The sequence below is a fragment of the Anomaloglossus baeobatrachus genome, chromosome 7 (genome assembly GCF_048569485.1).
Source record: "Anomaloglossus baeobatrachus isolate aAnoBae1 chromosome 7, aAnoBae1.hap1, whole genome shotgun sequence".
Taxonomy (NCBI): domain Eukaryota; kingdom Metazoa; phylum Chordata; class Amphibia; order Anura; family Aromobatidae; genus Anomaloglossus; species Anomaloglossus baeobatrachus.
Window position 1 is genome coordinate 64412060 of NC_134359.1, and position 10156 is coordinate 64422215.

At 36.3% G+C, this 10156-nt stretch overlaps 2 protein-coding genes across 2 annotated transcripts; both read left to right on the top strand.

The window, feature by feature from the left end:
• Positions 1 to 1074: 1074 nt before the first annotated feature.
• Positions 1075 to 4253, top strand: HOXD10 (homeobox D10). Its single transcript, XM_075318883.1, has 2 exons — positions 1075 to 1849; positions 3431 to 4253. The coding sequence occupies exons 1-2, from the start codon at positions 1111 to 1113 to the stop codon at positions 3706 to 3708; spliced, it is 1017 nt and encodes a 338-aa protein (XP_075174998.1). The 5' UTR covers positions 1075 to 1110; the 3' UTR covers positions 3709 to 4253.
• Positions 4254 to 8227: 3974 nt separating this feature from the next.
• HOXD9 (homeobox D9) lies at positions 8228 to 10141 on the top strand. Its single transcript, XM_075318884.1, has 2 exons — positions 8228 to 8917; positions 9275 to 10141. The coding sequence occupies exons 1-2, from the start codon at positions 8308 to 8310 to the stop codon at positions 9514 to 9516; spliced, it is 852 nt and encodes a 283-aa protein (XP_075174999.1). The 5' UTR covers positions 8228 to 8307; the 3' UTR covers positions 9517 to 10141.
• Positions 10142 to 10156: the final 15 nt, after the last annotated feature.

The window sequence follows — 10156 nt, forward strand, 5'->3', positions numbered from 1 at the left end:
ATTTGAATTCTTTTTGACAATATATTAAAAAAAGACAATCTCCCTCTTTTCAGTTAGGGGATAAAAAATCAATTGAATCATTTTCAATATTTCATATGGCAAACACCATTATGCTAAATTTTACCTATTAATCTTTCCCTTTACTAAGTTTCGATTGATTTCTTAATAAAATATATGCTCGTGTGTGGTACCAGTGGGTATAACTCTTTAAAAAAAAAGCAAACACAGGAGAAAAAAAAAAAAGGAGCAACTATCCAAGGAATGTAGATGAGATCAGTATTGATCTCCCTGATTCTTTTTAATATGTTTTAATAAATTGCACAACCTTTTGCACCTTCCACGTTGTCAGGAATGAAGGCTTTTACCTAATCCATAAATAATAAATAAAATAAATAAAATAACCATGTATTTTCTGTGCATCAGAGTGATACTTCGACCACTGCTGCTAATGATAATTACTATAAATCCTAGAAATGTTGTTCCTTAAAGCATTGTGGAAACTTTAAAGGTGTATGGCAGGACATTGTGTGTGAACTCTGTGCTGGCTTTGCCTCCCCATAGTGCCTGGCTTTAATTCTGCTTTCCTTGGAGTAATGGGAGTCCTTTAGGTCAGCTGCACACTCTTTGATTTGAATATAAAGCATTAAAGAAAGGGGACTGGTGATTTCATTTGCATTACTGTATTTTTTTTCCATTTGGAGACTGTGATATCAAGGCTGTGAATGAAATTTTGCTGTATGTTGTTAATGCATTTAAGGCACAGAGGTGTCAGTTTTTCAGTGCAAAAAAAAAAATAAAATAATTTTGTAGGTGTATAAAAAAAATAACCTTAAATCAGCGCAGTGCAGCAGGGCTGCTTCCATGGGAGCGCTGGGCAGCACTTTCTCGGTGGCTTTGTAGATGTCGCTGTTGACCACAGTTGAGCAGCAACCCAGGCTGCCCAGCACCATGTGACCTGCAGGGAGGTAGCTGCTCAAGGCCATTTTCAATTCTCATTGGCTTACTTGTCATGTGGTTGTGCAGAGGCATCCACAATTACACAGGGAATGTTTTCCTAGAGATGTCAGCCTACAAAGGACACAATCTCTCTTCTTCAAATTCCTCCCCAAAATGTCCTTTCCAAACAGCTCTCCTGCTGCAAATACTTTTTTAGTAGATTCTTTGATCAGTGCCTGTAGAAGTGACAGTTTCTATTCTAACAACGCCAGCATGTACATGCCACCTAACTCAGACATTGGGACTTATGGGATGCAAACCTGTGGACTGCTACCATCTCTGGCAAAAAGAGAAGTCAATCACCAAAACATGGGTATGAATGTACATCCCTATATACCTCAAGTAGACAGTTGGACAGATCCGAACAGGTCTTGCAGAATAGAGCAACCTGTTACACAACAGATCCCCACTTGTTCCTTTCCTACAAATATTAAGGAAGAGACCAATTGCTGCATGTATTCTGATAAGAGATCAAAAGTCATTTCTTCAGAGGTGCCACCATACCAGAGGCTGGTCTCTGAGAACTGTTCTGTTGACAACTCTGAGGTTCCTGTCCCAGGATATTTTAGGCTGAGCCAGACCTACGCCAGTGGGAAACCCCAAGAGTACAATAATAACCAAGAAACCAGTTCATCCTTAATGTTACAGCTAAACCCCCGCGGCAGCTCCAAACCTCAGCTATCTTCACCTCATCAGATGGATAAGAAAATGAATGAAAACCCGAGCAGCCAAGAGTCCTCCAAAGTCCCCTCAGTGGAAAGTCCAGAGTCCAAGGCTGCCCTGCAGGAGGACAGGAGCTGCCTGGCTGAGGTGTCTGTGTCCAGCCCTGAAGTCCAAGACAAGGAAAGTAAAGGTCGGTATCATTACAAAGAAGTTTTATAAAGCATTGATTGCATGGTGTAGTAGTAGCTTGTACACGCCAGCACCATAAAACACTGTGTAAAATACTAGCATTGCCTCCCATAACACTTAATGGTAACTACATGTCAAGAAGGAACTGCCCTGTTTTTTTATTATTCAGGTATTTAAAAAATAAAATATGTTCAGCATATATGATCATGTATGAACATCAACCAGACACATCTCATCCAGGTGCAGCATTAAATGTGTATTCCTACAAGCACTAAAAGTTTGGGTTTTTTTTGCGAATTTTAACCTCCTTCTGATGTTTTTTAAAGGGTTAATTCCAAGGAAAGTGCAAGAGACATAATCGTTATATTCAATTTTATTCAATTTTAGCTGCCAGAAAATCCTGGTCTTGTTACAGAGATGAATAAAAAAAAAAAAGTTATTATAATAATAAAAAATTGCAACAATAATATATATTTATATTAATAATATTCACAAGTTAATACATTGAATACATTTGTATTCAGGGTTATAGACGATAAGTAATGCTGGTGACACTACGGATGGACATTGAATGATATGTTCTTTGAAGATTTGTCTGGTAAAAATTGACATTTGGGCTTTTGGGAGATCTGCTTGATTTTGCTTCTGTAAAAAAAATATATTGAAGTCAACATGTGCTGAATAGGATCTGTCAATAAGGAAACAGAATAATGTGATCATGCTTTATATGAGCTCACATGTATTCTGTATTATATTCTTAGTGTGCTTATAAAAGTATACACCTTGGTTACTCACCTTGTGTATATATATATATATATATATATATATATATATATATATATATATGGATCTGTAGGTAATGTTCATGTTTATGTCCATATGTATGTGTATGATTAGAGATACATATATTTTTTTTTTGCATAAATCTATTTTTCTAACCACTCATACACATGTGAATACATGAATGTTTGGAGAAGTGTCCAGAAAATATGAATATACACATGTATAAATCTATATTTACTTACCGTGCATATCTATCTATCTATTATCTATCTATCTATCTATCTATCTATCTATCTATCTATCTATCTATCTATCTATCACTATTATCTATCTATCTATCTATCTATCTATCTATCTATCTATCTATCTATCTATCTATCTATCACTATTATCTATCTATCTATTTATCTATTCATCCATTTATTTATCTATCTATCTACCTATCTATTAATCTTATTTTTCTATCAATCTATATTTCTATCTATTTACCTATCTATCTATTTATCTATCTTCTATCTGTCTATATATATTTTATAAATATTTATCCATCTATATCTAGATATATACACACACACACACACACACACACACACACACACACACATAAGGCTGTGCACCTTCCCTTTCTCTGGCATTGTTTGCACAACATTGGGCTTTTGTTATAATAACAACATGATAGGCATTTTGTTTGAAGAGTCATTGTCAAGTCTATTCTTTGTAGGATGAGGACATTTTTTGGGGGGATTTTTTCGTATTTATTTGCATTGTTGTTTATTTTGCTTTTCTTTTATCACAATAGAGGAAATCAAGTCTGATACTCCAACCAGCAATTGGTTAACTGCAAAGAGTGGCAGGAAGAAGAGGTGCCCGTACACTAAGCACCAGACACTGGAGTTAGAGAAGGAATTCTTGTTTAATATGTATCTGACTCGAGAGCGCCGCCTAGAGATCAGTAAGAGCGTCAACCTCACTGACAGACAGGTCAAAATCTGGTTTCAAAATCGCAGAATGAAGCTTAAGAAGATGAGTAGAGAGAACCGAATCCGGGAACTGACGGCCAATCTGACTTTTTCTTAGATGCAGCTATTGCTCCCCAGCAGGAGAGACTGTGACCCCACATCCATCCATTTCCTGTGATCTAGAATGTGATTCCTCATTTTATAGTGCTGCAAGTGTCTCTATGTATTTTCATGGGTATATAAATAATAATAAAGATCCAGCACATGTAATTTATTATTATTATTTTTCACCGTATGGCAGGGTAAAAAGTAAAGAAAGTTTATCATTTTAGTCTTAAATTATTGGGACTGGTCAAACATATCCAAACAATGTGACTTTTTCATGATTTTTTCTAATGAATAGTCTTACTGCGTGTTACTTTATGGACCTCAGCATTTTAACCTTCATGTTTATTATTATTGACTTTTGGGGACAAAAAAAGCACATTTTCTGTAAATGTCTCTGCTCCAAGTAACTGAGAATCTGTTCGTCAATGTGTAGTTTATTTGAGTCGTATTCCTGGTAGAACTTTTCTTGTGATATGTGGCAATATCATTGAGACAGCTGTGTCCATATTGTGCATGTTCTTTGCATGTCTTATGCAATAAACTGTCTGAACGCTTCATGTTCTCAGCCTATTTGTGTATAACATGTGGATATAGATTACTGTGTATATTGCATGGAGAAAGGCAATGCTGGCATTAACTGAAGTGTGTTGAGTATTATAGCCATAATGGTTATTATCCCTGCAGACAAACGTATTGATGTGTGTTCTCAGACATTACGTTCAGAAACCAATGCTGGTGGTAAAACCACTTCCAGGTAAGTCTGTATAAGGTAACATTAAATATATATTATCCACTTTGTGATGAGTGCACCTCAGTGCTCTGAATGTTCATTAATTTCCATTTTGGAAAATTATACAAAAATATTAGATAAATTGATAAATATTGAATAGATAGATAGATAGATAGATAGAAAGAAAGATGTTGATATCATATAATATCAATAATATAATATCTAGATAGATAAATAGATAGATACATACATATTGGCTAGATAGATAGATCACACATATATCGATCATATAGCAGAAGGTAGAAATATGTTAATTTAGATCTATATTAATTTAGATCTATATTAATTTAAAAATATTAATTTAGATAGATAGATAGATTGATAGATATTGCACATAGAGTGTTACACCATTGATCCTGGATTTGTATCTGTATACCTGGTGAACCCCTTCTTATCATAGGCGCACATACAAATAAATAATTTATACATACTAAATCTATGAGGCTCATAGATAGATAGATAGATAGATAGATAGATAGATAGATAGATAGATAGATAGATAGTATCTGTATACCTGGTGAACCCCTTTTTCATCAGGGGGACACATACAGAGAAAAATATACATATTAAATCAAAGAGGCTCATAGATAGATAGATAGACAAAATGACAGACAGATAGATAGATAGATAGATAGATAGATAGACAGACAGACAGACAGATAAATAGATGATAGATAGATAGATAGATAGATATTGCCCCTAGAGTGTCAAAACAACATGAAATACATTCATTGAAGTCAACACAATATTGATGGTGCGTTATTGTATTTAAATTCAAAATATGTTCTTATTAGAATGTTGTTGGAATCTGCAGAAGTTGGCGACCTTTATATTAGCACAGTAAATACTAAGTGATAAGTGAATATATTATACTGTGTATATAATGCATAAAAAGCATATTGTAAGCAGGAAGAAATAGCTTAGGAATCATCATGGTCATGGCTCCTGACGTTACTCTCGATTGAACACTGCTCGTTTGTATGTATCTGTATTTGGATGTTTAGAACGTTCATGGGTAAAGTGTACAAAACGCATTGCTACAATGTGCGCTGTGAGTTACAATTCCGTTATATATTATACAAAAACAAATAAGAAGAGTCTATGTATCTGTATGGATCTGATCTCCCTGAATAATATAAGATACACAATGGAGGAGGCTAGAATTGTTAATCGTTCTCCGTTTTCTTATATCCGAGCATCACAATAGATAAGCTTTACATGAGGACTTTATAACAGGACTTTACAACATACATCTACTTCTGTGTAAATTGTGGTCACTGCCTGGAGTGGTTTTTTTTTTCTTCTTTTTTTTTTTTACATTTGTTGTTTCCAAGCATGGCCGTTTATGACAGAACTGCATAGACCTTCTGTAGCTTCAGATAAACTCCCTTTTATTTCAGGAAACAGCCCCAATAAACTTAGTGCCTTCTTGCTGAAAAAAAAAGAACATCACAGCCTCACTTACCGCTGAGTTTAAAAATTCTTTATAGCTGAGATGCTCTGAGACAGTGATTAAATCCTATTTACTCCAGTGTTTCATGTAACAGTAAAACCGATTCCATGAAAAAAAGAATCTCAGATTTCCTTCTCTGTCTGGTCACCTTCATTCTGTTATATAATGGAGTGTTAAGAAGAAAATAATGTATATATTTTTTTATTTTTAGAATTGCCCGTGTGTGGCTGTTATACTGTATGTGTGTATATTATATAGCTGTTATACTGTATGTGTGTGTATTATATGGCTGTTATACTGTATGTGTGTGTATTATCTGGCTGTGCTATGTGTGCTATATGGCTGTCATATGTATGTGTATTATTTGGCTGTTACATATGTGTGCATTATATGGCTGTTACAGTTGTGTGTATTATGGCTATTATATGTGTATGCATTATATGACTGTTATATGTGTGTGTGTGTGTGTGTGTGTGTGTGTGTGTGTGTGTGTGTGTGTGTCATATGGTTGTTATACGTGTGTATATTATATTGCTGTTATATGTTTGCATTATATGGATGTTATATTCGTGTCTATTATATGGCTATTTTATGTGTGTGCATTATATGGCTGTTGTGTGTGTGTGTGTGTGTGTGTGTGTGTATCATATGACTGTTATATACAGTATGTGTATATGATATGGCTGGTATATGTGTGTGCATTATATGGCTTTTATGTGTGTGTATTATTAGACTGTTATACTTGTATGTGTTATTTGGTTGTTATGTGTGTGCATTATATGGCTATTGTGTGTGTGTGTGTGTGTGTGTGTGTGTGTGTGTGTGTGTGTGTGTGTATTATATTGTTTTTATATTTCTGTGTATTACATGGCTGTTAAATGTTTGTATATTATATGGCTGTTACATATGTGTACATTATATGACTGTTGTATGTGTGTGTGTATTATCTGGATGTTATGTCGGTGTGTGTTATGTGGCTGTTATATGTGTGTGCATTATATGGCTGTTATATTGGTTTGTATTATATGGCTTTTATATGTGTGTTTATGACATTGCGGTTATATGTGTGTGTATGATATGGCTGTTACATGTGTGTGTATGGTATGGTTGTTATATGTGTGTGCATTATATGGCTGTTATATTGGTTTGTATTATATGGCTTTTATATGTGTGTTTATGACATTGCGGTTATATGTGTGTATGATATGGCTGTTACATGTGTGTGTATGGTATGGTTGTTATATGTGTGTGCATTATATGGCTGTTATATGTGTGTTTATGATATGGCTATTATATGTGTGTGTGTATGATATGGTTGTTATATGTGTGTGTATGATATGGCTGTTACCTGTGTGTGTATGATATGGTTGTTATGTGTGTGCATTATAAGGCTGTGTTATGTGTGTATTATATGGCTGTTATGTGTGTGCATTATATGGTTGTGTTATGTGTGTTTGTGTGTGCTATGTGTGTGTTGTATGGGTGTGTATGTGTATACACTATAAAGAAAAAGAGCCCACGATTGATGGGTTATTGGGCAAAACAATAGCAGAGTCCAGTAGCAGATGATTTCAGCAGGGGTTTTAATGTTCTTCTTTAGACCATTTGATTACAGGGCACATTAATGTATAATCAAATGCACCTCATAAAATTTTTATTGAATCCCATAAAAAGCATGATAGTTCTTTTCCACCTGTTTTTTTTTGTGTTTTTTTTTTTTAAACACTATGAAGGTTTTATGCATTTCACACATTACAGCCTGGAATGGCCTCTTCTATGTAAATATGAACTGTTGCTGAACGAGAGGGCAACAACAATGCGCTGCTGCCTTCTCTCCTTTTCTCTCTCGCTCCCTTTAATTTCATGATGGCTTCTTGTTTGTGGCTAGTAAAACAAGTTTTATACCCAAAGGTCAATAATCAGAACATGCTTCCCCTCGTTCTCCTGCGAGGGACCCCACAGTTTAAAGGGTAATTAAACAAATTCAGCCAAGTGATTAAAAATGAATGGCAGGGAGAGCAGAGCTGAGGGCTTAGAAAGAAATAGTCCCTGGTCACCCTGCTCCACTGGTGATCCACAAGCTGTGCTTTTACGCACAAAGGTGGCATCAGCCCCCCCCCCCCCCCTGTGTGCCTCCTTCCATATATCTCCGCATAGTTACACTTTTAGTTTTAATTGTATGTGTTTTTAATCACATCAGCCCCGTTAAGCGGATTGATTTACTCTGTATTGGTAAATATGATCACGTGGAGCCCACAACCAATGGATGGAGGATGCAGCCTGCAAAATACTATGATTGTTCTCAGGGAGGGTATTACATACAGTTAAGAGTGTAACCTTTTATATGACTGAGAGGGGAGCCTAAAATGTCCTCCAGTGGTGCCATAAGTAACTACTATGTGGATTCTCTCATAGGACATGAGAATGAAGAGGTCTATGCTGCTAGATTCTCCCAAGGAGGTCACACGACGACCTCTAGGCCACCACCAGGTGTTGGGGACACTTCAGACTTTTCTTCTTGCAGCTTTGCGTCAAAATCCAGCGTCTTTCCTGCGTCTTGGTCTTCGGTGCACCCTCAGCCTTCTCCAGGAATGACTGGGATCTACCACCCATACATGGGCCAGTCCCACCTAGGCTCAGACAGCAGCAGATACACTGTGCGCTCCTGGCTGGAGCCCATTTCCAGCACTGCGTCTTCCTTCTCTGGATTTCACCCCAATGGGCGCAGCTATGGAATCAAACCTGAAAGCGCCCCTAAAAGGACCGAATGCTCCTCGTTTGACTCCCAGGGACTGAGCCTACCAGAATACTCATGTAATTCCTTTACAGAAAGCCCAGAGAAGCCTCCACCTAAAGACAATACTGTTACTGCAGCTGCTGCAGCTCCCAGCGAGGAGCCAGAGAACACTGAGCTTAAAGAGGAGAAGCAGCAGCAGCAGCCACAACAGCAACAACCGAATCCACAACTTGATCCAAGTAAGTACAAAAAGAGAGAGAGGGAAAGAAATTGCTGTTTGATTTATAGCTTAAACCTGCAAGGCTCTAAATGTGCAAAACTGATAGTTTTACTAACCTATAAAACCGTCTAGACGGCCAGCATATAGCCCAGGCTGCAACAAGAGGCTATAAAATGATTCTATTACTCACATAACCACCTAAGATCAAGACATCATTGCTACTGTAAACACTCTGGCTGCATTAAGACCCTTTTTATGATAATTCTTTATATAAAAGTGCAATGAGTAGGTCATCCCCAATGCAAACCCTTTTCTTTTTTTTTTTGTTCTAATTCCAAACCTCAGCCTGTCCTCTCGTTCTATTCCTTCCTTTTAGATAACCCTGCAGCCAACTGGATCCACGCTCGATCCACCAGGAAGAAAAGATGTCCCTACACCAAATACCAGACTCTGGAGCTAGAGAAGGAATTCCTCTTCAATATGTATCTAACCAGGGATCGTCGCTATGAAGTAGCCAGAATATTAAACCTCACAGAGAGACAAGTCAAAATCTGGTTCCAAAACCGAAGGATGAAAATGAAGAAAATGAACAAGGAAAAAGGCAACAAGGACCAATAACAATCACACACTGGGGATACGCACTGAACCTTCTCTGTATTATCCGGAACACTGAAATATATATATATTTAGGTCTTTTTTTTTTTTTTCTTTCTTGGAAATAGATGTAAATGTGTTGTGTATTTTGCGAACTTGGTTGTCAGTGCGCATCTGAAGATGCAACATTTTTTTGGGACAATTTCTGATAATATTGTGATTGCACGCTAGACATTACAGGTAGGTATTGCCACATTTCTGATGCATCTTATGGATCTGTAGGAAGTAGTATAGCTCCTTAATATTAGCAGTAAAAGAGATGTAATGTAGACTTCCATTTGGTTAAGTCGGTAATAATCGTGTTTATAGCCCACACAGCAGATCTAGGACACCTTGTCTCAGAAGGAATATTCAGCCTGCATGTGATGGACACTAATATCCATATTATTAGTGGAAACCAATAAGGCGCATGCAGAAATAGTTTGTGTTAGCAAAGGCCTAGGATTCAGTTTACAAAGCGATTATATTTTTTTGTTCTGTATTCTTTTTTTTCGTTAAAATATTGGATTTTTTTTACTATATAACAAAAAAAATCAAATTACAGTTAATTTCGATTTTTTTTTCTTAATATAAATTAAAAAAAAAACCCCCAAAACATCAGGTA